Raw genomic sequence first — 18,777 nt, forward strand, 5'->3', positions numbered from 1 at the left:
ATATTTTTTTTTGCGAATTTTTAAATTCTGATTTCAGTTTCGGGCTTAGATATAACATGCTGCACATGCTGGTTTCGGCTTAGTTTACCCTTTTTGCAACATACTGTATAAATAATTACATTTTAGTTTAGTGGATTTATTCATTTTCATGCTCCACTTAAACATATTCCCATTCGATTCAAAATAACCGATTCCGATGGCATGGTATGCATCGATTCATTTAGTAATGTTGCCAGATGAAATGCGCGTCAGCGTCAGAAAATAAAAAAAATTACGTCACCAACCATTTCATGGCAGCGCATTTTCCTTTTCGTGACAGAGCACGTCATTTTGGACATTTGATTGATAATTTTTTGAAGATCTTTCAAAGTAGTGTGATACAAACCAACATTGGGTGCTAAACAATAATATTTCATTATTTGCTGGTTAGAAAAACGATGTGAATTAATGGATTCGGTGTTCGAAAGTTAGTGGTTAGGTGCACAAAATGAGCGACCTAAAGTGTGTGGTTGAGGGCTGTGATTTAGAGTATGATGTGGTTTGCAGCTTCTCATTCTACAAGTAAGCCTTTGATTTGTTATTATTCTAACATAGCTCGCTGAATTAAAGTTTAAAACCTCCGATCCCCTCGATTGCATCCCAAGCGTGACCTCGAAATCGCTTTAGCATTATGAAACAGAGTTTGGCGTAACTTGACCATTTAGGCGGGCTTATTCTTATCTTTACGTAAACACTCAAATTATTTTCTTTTAGTTGTAATTATCACGTTAGTTTGTTGGTTAGTTCTCTTTCGAATATCAGAAATCGATTTTTGGGAGTCTAAAATTTAGGTTATGGTAATTTTGTTAATAGGCCATACCATAAATGCCCTTATCAGTATTGTAAACATCATGGATACGTTTGTAGGCCATAAAGCAACTTTAAAACGAAAGTGTAATATCTGTAATGGTGCTAAGTTCAGCCATTCATAACTGCTAGTTAGAATCCACAGGTCTTTCCATCACTGTAGAAGAAAATTTCACCACGCTAACATCATCTTACAAAATTCTAATATAAAGGGGAGAAAAAGACATAAGTTACTGTTAAAGAATAAATGATTGAGTATTGAAAGAAGCTACTGATGATGTATTGTTAAGGATAAATTATTCAAATAGTAAAATTTTGAAAGCCATACAAGTATAATTCATTCTTTCTATCTATTCTGTCTGGTCTAGGGTTTGGCGAAAGGATAAGCCAGTTAGAATCGCATCCATCTGTGTCTGCTCACTTTATATATGCCACTTTATGGATGCATTTATATGCCACTTGGGGAGGCTCCATTTGTACACCTCAGTTGGTCAAACCATCCATTTCTTATAAAAAATATGTATACATTAGTGATGTAACGAATGTGTGTTTTTGGACATTCGCGAATGCGAATGCGAATATCTGATATTGACATTCGCGAATGCGAATGCGAATATCCAGTTTGTGTTCTAATTTGGCGTCATTTGTATGGTTTGATGGCAGTCTCGTACTGAACTAGAGGGACGTTCCGTTCTAGGCGCATTCCCAATCAGACTAGCCAATACTAGCCGCAGTTTTTTTTAAAGTAGTTACACTTTATTTAGCTCCGTAACTGTTACGACAAATTGCGACTGTATACGGTTTCTGAGGGTGACTTAAATTTAAACGTAAGGTACGTACGTGCGCCTCTTAAGGCCTATTTTTTTGCAATAATTAAATAAAAATTACTGAACAATTTAAGAACATAATTACTATTTTCTCCATTTATTTTTGAATTGCGTCTTTACGGAAACAATCATTTTCAAAATCCTCTGATGTTGGCCTTCTTAGGAACATAGGCACTTATCATGGCCCGATATTAATGAAAACAAAAACCATGTTTTTACGTAAGTAAAACTTAAACAAAAATATAAGAAAAAAGAAAGAAATTAATAAATACATACGTAAGTTAAACATTTATCAAAGCGCTGGTACTGACGGCATCCACCCTCTCTTTGTTAACCGTTGTGCAAAATATATTTCCTTCCCTCTCTGTATTATATTCAATCGCTCTTTACGAGATGGACAGTTTCCTAATCAATGGAAAAGAGCAAGAATTATACCTATTCATAAGAAAGGCAATTTATCCATTGTATCAAACTATAGACCAATTTCTATTCTTCCTTGTTTCTCTAAACTATTTGAATCAATAATCTGTCCCATTATTACAAAAAAAATAGATCACATATTAAGTACATCTCAACACGGTTTCAGAAAAGGGCGATCCGTCGAATCAAATTTAGTTAGCTATATTAATGAACTCTCCCACTTAGTCGATGCTGGCCAACAGATTGATGCAATATATATAGACTTTGCCAGTGCATTCGATAAAGTTAACCACTCATTGCTGATTAAGAAGCTCGAATTAGTAGGTATCAGTGATTGGCTGATTCAATGGTTTAATTCTTACCTAGATAAAAGAGAACAATTTGTTTCAATTAATGGCCACGAATCCAGAATTTTTTATGCAAAATCAGGGGTTCCCCAAGGTTCGCACTTAGGACCAATTCTTTTCTTAGTTTTCATTAATGATCTTACTCTCAATATTAAATATAGTAACCACTCTCTCTTTGCTGACGATCTCAAAATCTATAGAACAATCAAATCTCGTGACGACAGTTACCTTCTTCAAAATGATCTCAATAATATTTTAAATTGGTGTCAATCAAATGACATGACAATTAATGCGCAAAAATGTTATCACATAAAATTCACTCGTAAGCGAAATCCTCTGAACCACAATTACCTTCTTGGGACCGATTTACTTACTGAAGTTTCTGAAATTAGAGATCTCGGTGTAACAATTGACTCCAAACTAAAATTTTCATCTCACATTGATAATATAACCAAAAAAGCAGCACAAATGCTAGGATTTGTTAAACGTAATAGTAAAGAATTTAAGCCCGAGACCAAAATTTTACTTTTTAATTCTCTTGTGCGGAGTCATCTAGAATTCTCTTCTGCTGCTTGGAGTCCATCTTATTCAGTACACTCACAGAGAATCGAAAGCATACAAAGATCTTTTACTCGTCATCTAGCCTTCATTTCCCGCAATATTTCCCACAGATCTCCTTATGAGCACCGCCTTAAATTCTTTAAAATGTCCTCATTGCGTAATAGACGTGAAACACATGATATCATATTTCTGTACAAAGCTTTAAACAATTTATTAGACTGTCCTGACATCCTTGAATCTATCTCTTTCCCTATCCCATACCATCTCCCGAGACATCCCATTAAAAAACTATTTTGTGGCCCTCACTCTCGCACAAACCTAGGAACCCATTCTCCAATCAATAGGATATGTGACCTATATAACATTTACAACCATAAACTAAACCTTGACATCTTTCATGACTCCTTCAGTTCGTTTAAGAAAAAAATATGTCAGAATTAGAATATTTTCCTTGTTATTTCTGATAATATTTGCCTTGTTAGTTTTGACCCACTAAATTTTAACATTGTTATTTTCTGTTCAAGTTTTAATATTGTTATAATATGATATTATGCTTAGATAATTTAGTTTTAAGTCACTGTTGTCGTTAAGATAGTATTATTTGATAATGCCGTGATCGCCTATAATGGTTTTCACAACGAAATTTCTATTATGTTAAATTTTCTGTTAAGTATGTCTGTTGTGTTAACTGCTGGAGATCCTTATGTTAATAAATAAATAAATAAATAAATAAAATAAATAAGCTTCTTTGTTCTTTGTTAATAATTCGTTAATCGTAAGTCAATTACTATCGTTTTTTTTTTAATAATAAAAACAATGCTTCAATATTTTGGTGGGTTTTATTGGGTTTATAAAGAAATATTTTTGAATTTTTATTAATTTTATAAGTATGTTCTTAAATTGGAAAGTAGGTACTTAAGCGACCGTAACTAGCTTAAAGTTTAGTGTCAGTATTTGAATACAACATAAAATACTACCTATAGTTTTCTGAATAAATATTATTCTATTCTATTCTATTCTAATAATAAATAATACAGCCGAAATCACTCATTGTCTCCTTCATGTTCCAAAGAAACAATGATATAGTATAGTGTATAGTCCTGTAAGGCCCAGGCCATGTTGGCAACGCGTGTGGTGAGCCTTCATAGGAACTTTTCACGGCGACAAGAACTAATTAAATAAAATGAAAATCAACAAAGAATACATGCAGAACCAACTCAATTCTTCATCTCAAAAAAAAAACGAAAATAGTTTGTTATTTTAAAGAAATACTAAAAAGTTTGTAAACGTGAGGTTGTAAATCGTAGGCCATTTTTATATGGCACTAACCAAACATTAGAGCGAAATTTTAACTTATCCGGGCGTTTAGAAGATTGAAATTTTAAAGTGGGCCATCTTAGGAATAGGGCCATCTTTCCCATCACCTAAATAAAACTAAATATGATAAATTAAGACTGGTAATGTGATTAAAAGGGAAACTTGTATTAAAAAAGCTGTAGACAATGGATTTAGACTTTGTTAACCTACCATTATTTTCAAATAGTTTTTTCTAAAAAGTACCTACTGATATTCGCAAAACATTCGCACCAAATTTTGCGAATGCGAATGCGAATATTAAAAAATATGCGAATATTCGCGAATGCGAATGTGAATGCGAATATTCGTTACATCACTAGTATACATGCCTCAGAAGCTCTATTGTTTACATATTATTGTCTATCTTTCTTACCTAAAATCAGACTAAATAGAATTTCAATATCCATACCATGAAAACTATATTGTAACTGTAGAAGGTAACAATAACTAAGAAGAGATATTCTACATCTGATACATAAGTAATTTGAAATTGTTATCAGCTACTTATAAGAAAATAACTATAGATCTGATGCATATGGCCTAACGCTAACAATGGTAACCCTGTTTTGTAAGTGCAGATATATATATGCCGAACACAAAGGATATTTTCAAGCCTACTACAGGCAGGCCTGTAAAGGCTGTGAAAAACACAAATTTCACTTTGTTTATCATTCTAACACTATGAAAATCAAAGTTTATTGGCAAAAAAATAATTATTCTAAGTAGTACTATTTTATTGATAAATCCTGCATTGCCTCATAAGCCCCATTGTCCTCATGTAAGCCAAAAATAAAGACATAATTCAGATCCAAGAATATGCTTATTCACTTTCAGTTCAAGTTCATAGTCATCAGTTTTCGTCTTGGGCCTTACTAGGTTAAGGCAGAAGGCGTAAAGGCAGATCTTCAATAACTTGGAGGAGATCCATTCTCAGCTACTTCAATTCCGTTGAATTTCATGGGACAAAGCCAAGGAATGATATGTCTGGAGAATAACTGTGGAGGCCCTATGCTCTCTGCAGAGTTAGATGAATAATCATCATTTTATTGATTACCAGGGTGTCCACTTTCTGGAAAGTCAGGGATAGTCAGGGAAAAGTCAGGGAAGCTCAAGGTGGTCATGGAAAGTCAGGGAAATTGATGAGCCACCTGGAAAGTCAGGGAAAAATGTCTAGTAAAGCATATGTTTTTGCAAAATTGTAGTTCTTTCCTTTACTGATTATTATTTTTCTTCTTCTATTTTAAACGTAAAATACTTAAGTCATAAAATAAAATCTCGTAAGCCAGATTCCAGACTCAGTTAATACTTTGTTCAATAGTAAAATGATGTTCCCTTAATTAAATTTCTTTCATAAGAGTGTGACTCAGCTTGCCATTCTGAAAAACTTTTGTTTTAAGAGTTTTTCAGAGTTCAGAAGCGTTTCCTCCACGCGGCATCTAATGATTTTTTTTAAAGCGTCGCGCCCATACGAAAATATATGATTTTGGTTTTGTTTTATTTAAATTAAAAACACACACTCACGCCTTGTACTAATGTACCCTCTTGCGGGGTAGGCAGAGGTGCATTGCTGCACCCACTTTTCGCCAGAGTGTTATGCTAGTCCCAATGTAATAGGGGGCGGGCCTATTGCCATTTTATGGGCACATCCAAGACCCGAGAACAAATATCTGTGGTTAAACAAATATCTGCCCCAGCCGGGAATCGAACCCGGGACCTTCGGCTCAGTAGTCAGGTAACTAACCACTACGCCATTCGGTCGTCTAAAATAATTTAAATTAATTACGGTATTTACAAAGCTTAACACGCTTTACTCGAGTTATTTCGGTTTTGAAGGGCCTAACATTACTTTACAAGGTGCTCGTACAAGTTTATTTTATCTATCTGCTTCCAACTCTCATTTGAAAAAAATATATATGAGGAGGCGTATTTCTTCAAAGCACCCTGTACTAATCCTACCATCAATAAGTGTGCTTAAATAAAATTAACTAGGTCTAACTAACGTCTTTTGCAATAATAACCAGTGTATCCAGCTTGAGTTTCCAAACTTTAAATGACGTTTTTCAAAGTAAAATGACATTTTGAAAATATAAAAAATATATATACCTATTTCTCTATTTTGCAAATACAAAAAAGAATTACACGTTATGGCAAAATAAAAGTATTCAAACTTTGTTGTAAAAAAAAATTAAGTAGGTACTTATTTATCATTGCTTTCTATACATAATGTTGCAATAGTGGTAGATGTACATAGCCGAAATAGGGTGACTCAGGGGATCACTCCAAACAACTTTTGTTCTACGTGTTTTTGAAATTCGTGTTTTTTTCTCATATAACTTCACCTGCCTAGCAAAGTTTCTGTGGTTTTTTTTTTTTAGAATTTTATGTTGTTCTAAATGTTCTGCATGAGTCACTCTCGTCTCTTTCGGCTTAATATTTTACTTCACTAAAAACTTTCAAATCAAGCTTTTGTTTATTTTGATCTCTGGTCAGGGAAAATTTCTGAAATGGTCAGGGAAAGTCAGGGAAAAGTCAGGGAATTTTTTGGACGATTCTGAGTGGACACCCTGATTACTTATTGATTTATTTATGGTAATCCATGGCTCAAGAGTATAACTTATATTAAAAGCCAACATAATTTAACTTAACATAGGCAATTTAATAATATAATATAATAATATAATAATCATTTATTGCAGACTATAAGTCCATAAAAAGTTAGTTACACAAATTTCTTAAAATATAATATTAGTAAGACAGGTACAAAAACAAAAACAATATTAAAAGACTAAAACAAAGTAAAAACAACATAGAAACTTAAATTAAATTAAACATGCAAGGCCACCCAGTGCTGCCATATCGGGGAATCATACAGACTGCAGAGATTTAAGCAGACAAAATATTACTAATAAGATTTTCAAGCTTTACGACAACTTCTCCATATCTTGCACTTACCCATTTTTATTCAGCAATATATAATATAATAATTTGTGTGTTTCCACTCCAGTGTCAACTCATCGGAGTCGAAGGAGGGTCCGCGGCAGGCATGGATCAATGGAGCCATGCAGGAGGACAGCGAGTGTCTGTGGAGACACGTCAGCTTGCAGCTTTGCGGGTAAGACTGATGTATTGAGACTTAAATACATTATAATAATGGCATACCATAATGACATAAGGTGTTTACATAGAAGGCCAGTTAATAACATTTTTCTCACAACGAATTGAGACCAGCCCCCATAGTAACAAATGATAGTCATGAAAAAGGCTTTCTAATGACATAGGTCTCATGGTTATTGGTTGATGGTTACATTCCACCCCTCATGCTTTCAGTGGACTAAGGGCCAGGCTATACTATACTGTGGTGCCGCAGTGGCGCTTTAAGAATATTGTGACAACGCATTGCTCCTGTGGCCGCCGGTGCGGTGCGGAGTTATGTGGCTGCACCGTGTGACCTTGCCCTAACAGTTCATTGGTTAATCTGATGTTGATGCAAACAGTGGATCTTAACTTATACCTCGGCAAGCAGCAGTGCCTACCTTATACCTTACCTAACCGTCTCTCCACATCGCCAGGTACCACTTCGAGCTGGACTCTCAAGGTCTGTGGATCGACTCGCCCATGCTGCCGGAGCTGCTGACCCCGCAGCCCGCGGCGGCAGAGGCCATCGAGCCAACCGAGGAGCAGAAGAAAGGTGGGTGATGTGCACTTGTTCAGCCTAATGAGTTAGGGACAGGAGGGTTAGGGTGCCTGCATAGAGAATCGGGTTCACTGTATCTATCTGTACCGGTAACCTGATTATGCGAAAGCGCTCATGAGAGTTTCGCATAATCAGGTTACCGGTACAGGTAGATACAGGGAACCCGATTCTCTATGTAAGCACCCTTACAATATACCACAGACATATATGATACTAGATGACCTGAGTGTGCCTACTACGCGTGTCAAAAGGTAGAACAAATTAATGTTCATCTTTTGCCTGGTAACATACATTTCCGTCATAGCCGTAATTATCAGTGTCATACAAATTTCGGCTCGCGCGGTTTTCATGAGTGCATTTGTGGCGTATCTACAGTCTTTCATGTTTTAGTTAAAGAAATTACATCCTGTAAGCAGACATTAAAGAAATCGAAGTTCTAGTTTGCGCAATAATTTTAAGGAAAAAAAATCCTAAAATCTTCGTCTATTGTTTTACTGTGTAACTTTTACAAATACTCGAATATTTTAAACTTTCTTCACTAACAATAGAATTTAAATTACATAACCCCAAAAAACCATGTTAAGTACCTACATGAATTAAATATTCATTTACTTATGCGCCGCACATATTTAAGTAAATGAACAAAACTTATTGAGAAAAGTGTATGCCACTGTTATAGAGGTAAGATGTAAGTACCTAGTTCTTCAGATCAGATGAAACTTGGAATACTAACAAAACAATTCAGACTTAACTCATTCTAGGACACCCATTATTAAGCCTCTGTTAGATTTACATCATGTAGGTATTCTAGGAATTATATCCTGGTCGAGTTTCGACCACCGCGGCCAATCTGCGTTTACTAACACACAATAGCATTCTGTGTTCCATCACTCTCATAGCCCAATGTGACAGATGATCGACACGACTGGAGAGAGCTAGGCGTAGTACCGACTGATTTAGGTACATGCCCATCCGACAGTATCAATGAATTATTTAAATCTTCAGGTATCAGTTTATCAGCTTTTTGTCTTAATCTAAATTTCACGAACTCAGTACCTCTAGTTGTTTTAGTGAAGCTTTTACCACTAGACCACTGAGGCAGCTTTAATTTTAATACCTACTCAAAAGATGTTTGGTCTTACCGTATAAAGTAGAGTATACAAGAGCATACACAAGAGCTAGATTGTATTACTTAATTGGAATCATACCTCAGTTTCACCCTCTATTTTATGCTTTTTGAAGTAAACTATACAGGGTGTCGCAAAATTGATTTAGTAAACAGAAAAGGTGTGACTCTAGGGGTCATTCTGAACAACTTTTGTTTTACGGCTAAGGTTTTCAAGTGATTCCCTGAACCACCCCTTTCACAATCATGTACTATACATTTTTGCAACACCCTGTAGATGAATGATAAACACCCTGTATGTTGAGTAGCTAACTCGCCTGCTTGCTTGCAGGCTCGGGCGGTGCTGGCAACTCTGGTTTTCAAGGGCTCTTCCAACAGTTCATAACTGGAAAAAAAGACCAAGGTATACCTTACTTATCAGTAAATGTGGTACAATCAGTTTCTGAATTTGATGTTGTGTGAGTTTTTCAAGATACGAAATCGAAGCTGACTGAATCACAGTATGTAAAAGCCATGTATTTGAGGTTCAAAGTCAAACTGTCTCCAAAGTATGAATTTCATGAATATAAACAGTTTTATTTTATTAGTTCGTGGGAGGGAGTTGTACTAGTATGTAGGTACTTAGATATTCTATTTACTTAAGTTTTATAAATGCAGTTGAATGGGCTACAGTCAACGTTCTCTCCAGTCGTGTCATAACGGTATAGATGTACTAATAGATAATAAGTATTGCTAGTTTTAAATTGTTGCCGTCCCACACTACGCTTACCTAAGCCCTGTAGCATAGGGCGCTATTAAGACGCGATAAGAGTTCTTCGTCTCGCTCGCTCTTGAGGCTGCGTGATGTGAGTGAGCGCGATGCAAAACTCTTATCACGTCTTAAATGCACCCCGTATTAGCCCTTCTGTTCTTACTCGAGAATTCGTTTTCCCCACCACCGGCCATCGTATTATCGACTGTGAAAAAGTTCCATCTAACATTGCCATTCCTTATGCTACTGGAACTTTTTCATTTCTCTCGAGTATTGTTATAGTAAACTCAGGATAAAATTAATACTGGTCACACTGAATAACACAAAGAGCATTAAATCAAAGATATTTTTCACTGTGACCAGTTCATCTTACTGTTGATGTGCCATATTAAATAAATAAATCTTACCCCTTACAGACAGACAGACTTACCCCCAAATTCATAGAGCTTTTTGACACTTTACAATAGGTTTAAAATTGACGTTGTGACGTTTTGACATACGTAAAAAGTCGAAACTGGTATGTTTCAAAGTCAATTAACCTTACCGTAAATTTACAATACAGTCTATGAATTCGAAGGTTATTTTATTTATTTATGGGAAAATCACAGCAGTAAACCTTAAATACACAATTCTTAATTACTAAATACAATATTTGATTTACTCCCTTCATGCTTTCCTGGGTTGCTTTTTTGGGTTTATTAACGTATTATACTAATGTTGTATTGTTGTCCTCAGCGGCAGACATGGTGAAAATGGAGCATAACTACAGTACGGCGGCGGCGGCGCCCGCGCCCGAGCCCGTGTCGCGGCTCAACGTGCGCCAACTAGTAGACACACTGGGCTACCTGTGAGTGATGATGATGATGATGATGATAATAATATGTGGGAACATCTCACACACGGCCATCCGACCCCGGCTAGGCAGAACCTGTGTTATGGGTGTCGGACAGCTGATATATCTACACAAATACATAGATAGATAGATACTAAATATAAATATCAACACCCAAGACCCGAGTACAAATATCTGTCTTTAAACAAATATCTGTCTTTAAACAAATATTTGCCACAGCCGGGAATCGAACCCGGGACTTTCGGCTCAGTAGTCAGGGTCACTAACCACTACGCCATTCGGTCGTCAAATGATGATGATGAAACCCTGTTATCCCTCATCATTGACATAGGTCAGTGTTTTTCAACCTGTGGGTCGCGACCCCCTGGGGGGTCGCCAAAGGTCGAAAAAACTAGGTACTTAAGTACAAAAAGAAAGACAATTAATATTTATTTACTTTAAAAATACTCTTACTTAAAATTTTCTTACTTTGACAAAAGGATACACATAAATATTTTAATATGTTATAAACAAAAATAAAATTATGTTTTTTTTTATTTATCCCGTCGTGGATCTGTTTTAGTATACTTAATGGACCACATCAACACAGTAAGAAAGATTATACAGAAGACCGAAGAATATAATCAGCCTCTGTGTCTAGCATTTGTGGACTATGAAAAAGCCTTCGACTCCATCGAGACCTGGGCAGTTTTAATCGTTGCAGAGATGCCAAATCGACTGGCGCTATATCGAGGTGTTCATGTGTCTGTACGATGCCGGTACTATGGCTGTCCAAGTACAGGACCACAAGACAAGACCTATCCAACTGCAACGTGGAGTGAGACAGGAGGATGTGATATCTCCGAAACTGTTCAACAATGCATTGGAAGATGTCTTCATGAAGTTCGACTGGTACGGATATGGCATATGTATACATGCTTAAATGGCGAGTAAATGTTACCTCCGCTTCGCGGACGACATCGTAATTATGGCAGACTTAACTATGGTGCTTCCCAACGTGTAGGCCTCGGGGTATAAACATGGACAAGACGAAAGTCATGATGTGAGCATTGTACTCACATCAAACCTACAAGGAGGCTGCAAGGCGCATCCAACTGGGTTGGGCTGCATTCGGGAAAGTGATTCAGTGATGACTTATGGTGCAGAGACAGAGTGGACACTGGCGGTAGGACTGGTCCACCGATTTAAAGTCGCTCAGCGTGCTACGAAGAGAGTTATGCTTGGGGTTTCTCTGATGAATCGTATGAGAATTGAGGTTATCCATCAGAGAGGATTATTATTAAAATATGCAAGGTAAAGTTGCAGTGAGTTGGTAATATCTGCCGAAGAACCGATAATCGTTTGGGTAGACGAGTTCTCGAGTGGAGACCACGAACAGGCAAACGCAGTATGGCCTTCGTGCCTGATATTAGGTGGTGCCAGTAATTTTTTTGTAAAGCCACGTATTTTGTCGTTTTCATTTCACCCTTGAAGACTTTTATTCAAGATATTTAAATGCTTAAATAAGTTCGAAAGAAAAGCAAATTTTACAGAAAATTCCGGGTCGCAATGACATTAAAGTCGTACGTACGTACTGTATGGCGACGTATCCGATGTATGTAATTCTAAAATCGTGTTTATTAAATCCAATAAGTATGTACTTCGAATCCTAATCATGGAGACCATAAATACGTCGTATGGAATGATACACATAAAAGATACACATGAAAGAATGGTAAGTACATGATAAAATATCAAAAGGGTCAAGGGGGTCGCGAAATATTTTTTTAAACCAGGGGGGTCGCATCATGAAAAAGGTTGAAAAACACTGACATAGGTCTTTTAAATTCACATACACTAAATGGACTAGGCCTAAACCCTTGCTTCACTGGAAGGAGACCCGTGCCCCAGCAGTGGGGACATGATGGGTCGTGTTGATGATGATGAGGGACATAGGGCTCGAAGAATGGATTTCCACTTCCCCCGATCCTTCGCGGCAGCTTCCAGGCGAGACCAGATGATGCAGCCCCTTTTTCAACAGTGTGTTACCTGTGAGTACAGGGTGTTATACAGGGTGCTGCCCCGAGCCCGTGTCGCGGCTCAACGTGCGCCAGCTCGTCGACACGCTGGGCTACCTGTGAGTGTTATACAGGATGTTAAACCTAGACATGATGACCGTGACTGGTTGGCCGATGGTCCCGGGTGTGATCCCTGGCCGGGGCAGATATTTGTACTCGGGTCTTGGGTGTTAATATGTATCTATCTATGTATCTGTGTAGATATCTGTGTAGGTTGGCTGGTAGAAAATGCTTTTAGCATTAAGTCTACCTTTTGTACACTTATGTTATATTTGTGCAATAAAGTATTAAATATATCAACTGTCCAATGTCCCTGATGTCAGACTGCCGTCTGACATCGGCCTGTAGTCTATGACCGAGTCGTCGAGAGCTATAGGTCACTATAATTTTATCATATAGCTTAGAGAACGGGTTACGTGTCCAATAACCATAGACCCATATCCAGGCTCTGTCTAGCTTGGGGTCGGACGTCGATACCGTCTGTGAAATGTCCCCACATTTTACATATGAAAAATATTAGGGAAAACTCGTGTATCGCACTGCAATAAGCTACTAATGACTAATAACTAATTATGTATTTCTTCCCCCACAGGTCCCTAAAAAACCTGCAGCGCAAGCAGCTGTGGGTGGTGGCGGTGGAGAGCGACAAGGCGGAGGCGTCCATCACGCAGGCCGAGCAGGTCATCACCAAGATGCACGAGCCCAAGCAGGTCATCGAGGTAGGTGGGTCCGGCTCGAAGGCCCAGAGTTATAGGCTGAATAAAAGGTGTCTTAAGGTGTTTATGAGAAAATTGGTAGCGATTTGCTAAGTCACTGTTGGTTCATCGAGGTAGGCATTCAGATCCGGCTTGTAGGACCACTTCGGGATTTTAATTTAGTCAAAGTAACATCCTGAATTTTCTATTGTTTTCATGCATTCATTCCACTTATGGAAATGAAGCTCTCCCAATCCCAATAGAAAAACCTTTTAAGAATATATTTTTCTGTTACTTACCTTCCAATTCTACCTTACAGATACTCCCTCAAACGCAGAGCACCGAACCCGAGACCTCCCACACGGAAGAGCTCCCCATGATGGACGACACAACCGTCTCAGACAACTTCATCTACGAAATAGCAGAAGAACAAGAGATATCAATGGACGAAGTCAGCGAAATACCCGCAAACCAAGAGTGGACCGTCAACATACTCCCTGACGACTCAAAGCCTAAATACGCCTTCATCCGTCACTGTAATACGGGTAAAAAGAAGAGGCATTTCACTGCAGACATGACGGAAGTGGTGCAAGGGGACTTCGAGAACTATTACATTTTGCCGGATGCTGACCCGTCGGTCGGCGTGGAAGTCACGACTAGTTATGAGCCAGAGAACTATATTGTGGATGAGTATCAGCATTTGGTGCTAGAGGATCGACCGAAGAAGAGGGGGAGGGAACCTAAGGAGGAAGGTTAGTTGTTTTTTTTTCCATCTTGACATTAAATGATGGCAAATATACATACAAGCGAGCCCGTATATTTGTACTCACGTGATAGGTTGCTAACCATATCGCCGTTTTGGGATAAGTACAATACACATCTAGAATCTACATGTGCAGGTTTCCTCACGATGTTTTCCAATGATGGTAAAATATAATGATATTCAATGTTATGATGTTGTAACTACTTGTAACAGAGCAAAGAAAATCATTATTTTAGTGCTTTCCTTAAACACACCTTCATCTGTGTATAACTTTATTACATTACATTAAAAAACATAAATAAAGTTCTGAACTACTGACATCAAGATTCATCATCATCATCAGCCTATAGCAGTCCACTGCTGGACGTAGGCCTCTCCCAAAGCACGCCACTGGATGCGATCTTTAGCTTTCCGCATGCAATCATATCCAGCCAGTTACTTTCGCATTTATAATATTAGTTAGGATAGTTAGGATTTCCTTTTGCGAAAATTAAATGCCAATTTCATAACACACTTCTTAACAAATCAGCAGGCAAGAAGCGAAAGAAGAAGAACTCAGTCCGCGAACAAGTCAAGCAGATCCAGCGACAAGCGGAGATAGGTCAGGACTGGGTCATAGAGAACAACGTGGCGTTCGACCAAGACGATTCTGACGACTACGACCCGAAGACCAAGGCGAGGGTGAGGAGGAAAAATAAGAAATATGTCGGCTATGACTTTGTTACGTAGTAGGGTTGGTCTTAGCGTGGATGCAGAGACAAGGCGTTTTTGTTCAGACTTGTTATAGAGGGTAACTAAAGTTGCTGTGTGTCTTTTTGGTTGGATTTATGTGTGAACTATGTTTTAAGCCATAAAAAACATTGGTTTTCGCCTGTAACTACTAGTACCCGTAATGTACTAGAGTTCAAAATAAGGAGGGAACTATTTTCCCTTTGACTTATTAAGGGTTAAAGTAAAACATAAGAACCGATGTAATTCTAACAAGTAAATATGGTTATGTAAACAATGGAACCATATTTTACCTGTGATTTGTTAGTTGGTAATATTCGGTAAAAAATCACAGTAACAATGTTTACCTATTATGACAAGTCTGAAAAAATGCAGTATATAGGTTTTGCTGCGTTTAGATGGGCAATCGATCGGAGGTTTGGTTGATTTGGAGTAGATGGCGCTAGTAGCGCGGTAGATGTAGGATGGTGGTTCATAGATGGCGTTTAAGAGGCGGTTCACACAACAGCAAAGTCATTGCCTTTCAATTTTAACCTGTATTTAAATGCAAAATGGATTCGCGGTCAAAGTGACTGCGATAAAATAGGTTTTTTTGCATTGGTTTGCCTCGGTCGTGTCTAAGAATGGACCCTAAAGCTATATATTTTAACCTCCTAAACTTCGTATCTCGGTGTTACTAAACAGTCCCAAGCAACCACTATGGAAAGATGCTGAATCGATTCCTAAATAACGCTACATTTATATCGGCGAAAATCAGCTCAAACAGTTCCGTCAGTTTCCCATAGATGGCGTACTAAGCGGCTACCTCAGATCGATTGCTATTCTGTGCGCAGTAATGTTGTATCTACGTGGATATGTATAGCTTTTGGTCTCGATTTTAATGTCGGTATTTGTTTTATTTTCTGTAGTTTTCTGAGTTTGACCGCTTTTACACTAGTGACAAGTAGAATAACATCGCCGGGTATGTAAATATTATAATAACAGCAAAAGTGCTGCAAATATTATAAAACAAACCCTTAAATTAATTCCTAAGTGACATGAAATATGGATTGACTACAGCCAAGTATGAATAAATTCTAAATTAATTGTGAAGTTAGAACCATCAAACCGATTGTAAAATAAAACTTATATAATACATTGTAAGATGGCTTATAATTTTGTTAGTCACTAAAAATATACAAGTTTGTGTGTATTTGTTTATAAACCATCCGTAGCTCTAGTACAGGATTTATAGCTGCATATAATTTTCCATCAAAAGTTTCATGATAGTTTCCGATAGAGGCGCCACTTTGTGTGCGACGCAACGTAAACGGACAAAGTTTATGCAAAAGCTAAAAACCCGTACAAGGCGTACTGAAAATATTTAAAGAAGTAAATGTAGGTCTACAGTCGTCGAAATATAATAGACCCGTTTGGACAGCTCCAAAATGTATGGGATGACAGCCGGTGTCAAATCGAAATCATTAAAAATCTAAACAATAAGTAACTTTTGGAGCTTCAAAAAATATTTTTCTTTCGGCCGTTAAATAATTAGCCAGATTATGTGTCTTTATGTATTTCATCAAGTTAATCAAGAGTAAATAGCTAATATGTGTAGCTGTCCAAACTGGCCTATTATATTTCGACGACTGGAGGTAATTTTTTATCTCAGTATATCTACACAAAACACTTAATTGCAGTGCAACCTAAATTAATAATGACTGACTGTGTGAAATCTTAAAATAACGACAATTTAATCTTACGTACAGTTCGGTGCATATAAACCTGACCTAGCATTGTCACTCTAAACTATCTGTGTTTAATTTTTTATTTAGTAGCCGGAATGTTAAGATTTTTTCAAAAAATAAATGCAATAATGCTAAGTCAACATAACAGTAGCCTGATGCATAGTTATTAATAAACACTTTATGCCTGAGGAAGACTGAGGACATAATATTGTGGCCTATGTCCGTCTGTGGACATAACAATTTTTGTTGTCAGATATTTATGTAAAGACAGACTATACATAGATATAAATTTAAAATGAGTGAGGGATTTGTCTGAGCCTTATTTTACACCTTTTGAGCAGTAAAAAAATTACGTAATTTATATAGTGCGAGAGAGTCGCCACCTAGCGGTACTTCACTACCCAGCTGCCATAAATACGGCGCTGTGATGGTGGAACGCGCATTAAAAGTGAGTTTATCGACGTCGATAACGCACCCGTGAAGCGACAGCAGTCCCATACGAATTCGCGCTTTCTTTTCACTATTCAAACGTTAAGAAAAACTCGTTCTCGGCCCTCAGAAACGGTCCTTGCCTTCAACATAAATATTCCCTACAGTCGTCGAAATATAATAGGCCCATTTGGACAGCTTCACAAATTTGCTGATTACTCTTGATTTACTTGATGAAATACATAAAAAGTCACATAATCTGGCTTATTATTTAACGGCCGAAAGAAAAAAGAAATTTTAAAGCAACAAAAGTTACTTATTGTTTTATGATTAGGTTTGACACCAACTGTCATCCCATAAATTTTTGAGCTGTCCAAACATTTCGACGACTATAATTATTTGTCATAATTATTATCGGGGTTTTTAACTTCCGTTATATTATGTTTAATTATCAAGTTAAATAATTGATAAGCAAATTAAGATTATAAATAATACGGTTTTGATATAAAAAATGTTGTTAAAAGTCCACGCTAGTCAACAAAGAAAATACCTAAGTGTATTTTACCATAGCTGGGTAAAAAAAACTAAAATAACAATGTTTTTTTCTTTCTGTAGTACAGTCTGCAGAGAAACCTGACCAGTAGTCATCAGTAGCAATGACAAGCTAAGAGGGGTCAGGTTTCTCTGTAGGTTAATGTACATGAATATAACAGAGTTCTTATGAGCCTTAATTTTGACTGATATTTTGGATATCATTATGTTTTATATAGCAAATTGACAGTAAGTATGCCAATTTCATATTGACAGTCCATTGGTGAACAGAGAAACACTAAAATCTAAATTAAGCTAGAATTTTTGTATCTCATAGTTAGAAAGTCTAGCTTGTAAGAATTAGGTCATACGCACACATTGTTAGTTTTTTTAAATATTAATTATACCGTTTCAAATGTCACCCTGTCAAACACATATTTACAATACTAGATTCAAGCTTTGTAACTAATTCATCTTAAATTATACAGGTTGTTGCAAAAATGGCATGACTATAGGCACAGGGTATACTAAGCCGGAAACAGCATGTGCAGCATACATGCTGTTTCCGGCTTAGTATACCCTTTTCGCAACAACCTGTATACATTTTGGAATGAAGTGTGCGTAAGACACAATACAGGGTGGGATTTTATAAATGAGAGTGTCACTAAATTCCACCCTAGTATAATGTACATAAACTACAAATATCGACATTATATCACCATCCTAAATTTGTTTTTTTTTTATCATAGAAATATTGTATTTAAAAATATTATTGTAATATAGCATTATCAGCAACCTTATAAGGAAATACCTATATAGTTTTTTTGTCGTTTATAAGTAAACCTGCTTAGGTTTTTAATACTGACTTGCAAATTCGTGTCTCCTGGGTATATGACATTGTTTTATTTAAGACCATGGAGGTAGAAAAAAAACGGAAGGAATCTCGCTAACTAAAAAGTGAAGCACCCAAAGTAAGTCGATTTCATTGTTGCGACGAGCCCGACACACGCATTCACGCTCAAAGTAAGTCAGTCCGCCGCCGCGCGCCAATCACGTCGCACCTAC

At 37.1% G+C, this 18,777-nt stretch overlaps 1 protein-coding gene across 5 annotated transcripts; it reads left to right on the forward strand.

Annotated features, from left to right (window-relative positions):
- Positions 1 to 282: 282 nt before the first annotated feature.
- LOC105385027 lies at positions 283 to 15,310 on the forward strand. Of its 5 annotated transcripts, XM_048624106.1 has the most exons (9): positions 283 to 561; positions 7,362 to 7,469; positions 7,927 to 8,045; positions 9,509 to 9,580; positions 10,664 to 10,719; positions 12,842 to 12,897; positions 13,431 to 13,557; positions 13,853 to 14,285; positions 14,826 to 15,310. In XM_048624106.1, exons 1-9 carry the CDS (start codon positions 488 to 490, stop codon positions 15,023 to 15,025), a joined length of 1,245 nt encoding a protein of 414 aa, XP_048480063.1. In that variant the 5' UTR covers positions 283 to 487; the 3' UTR covers positions 15,026 to 15,310. The 5 variants fall into 5 exon arrangements, with proteins under 5 accessions (XP_048480063.1, XP_048480064.1, XP_048480066.1 ...); XM_048624107.1 differs by lacking the exon at positions 12,842 to 12,897 and having other exon boundaries at positions 10,664 to 10,775; positions 14,829 to 15,310; XM_048624105.1 differs by lacking the exon at positions 12,842 to 12,897 and having other exon boundaries at positions 284 to 561; positions 10,664 to 10,775.
- Positions 15,311 to 18,777: the final 3,467 nt, after the last annotated feature.

Source organism: Plutella xylostella, chromosome 11 (assembly GCF_932276165.1).
Source record: "Plutella xylostella chromosome 11, ilPluXylo3.1, whole genome shotgun sequence".
Taxonomy (NCBI): Eukaryota; Metazoa; Arthropoda; class Insecta; order Lepidoptera; family Plutellidae; genus Plutella; species Plutella xylostella.

What these genes read in the sequence shown, in the direction of transcription:
- LOC105385027 (XM_048624106.1), top strand. Translation starts at nt 488, where the DNA reads ATGAGCGACCTAAAGTGTGTGGTTGAGGGCTGTGATTTAGAGTATGAT. An exon ending in TGCAGCTTCTCATTCTACAA is followed by an intron (nt 562 to 7,361) that starts GTAAGCCTTTGA and finishes TTTCCACTCCAG; the next exon opens with TGTCAACTCATCGGAGTCGA. An exon ending in AACCGAGGAGCAGAAGAAAG is followed by an intron (nt 8,046 to 9,508) that starts GTGGGTGATGTG and finishes GCTTGCTTGCAG; the next exon opens with GCTCGGGCGGTGCTGGCAAC.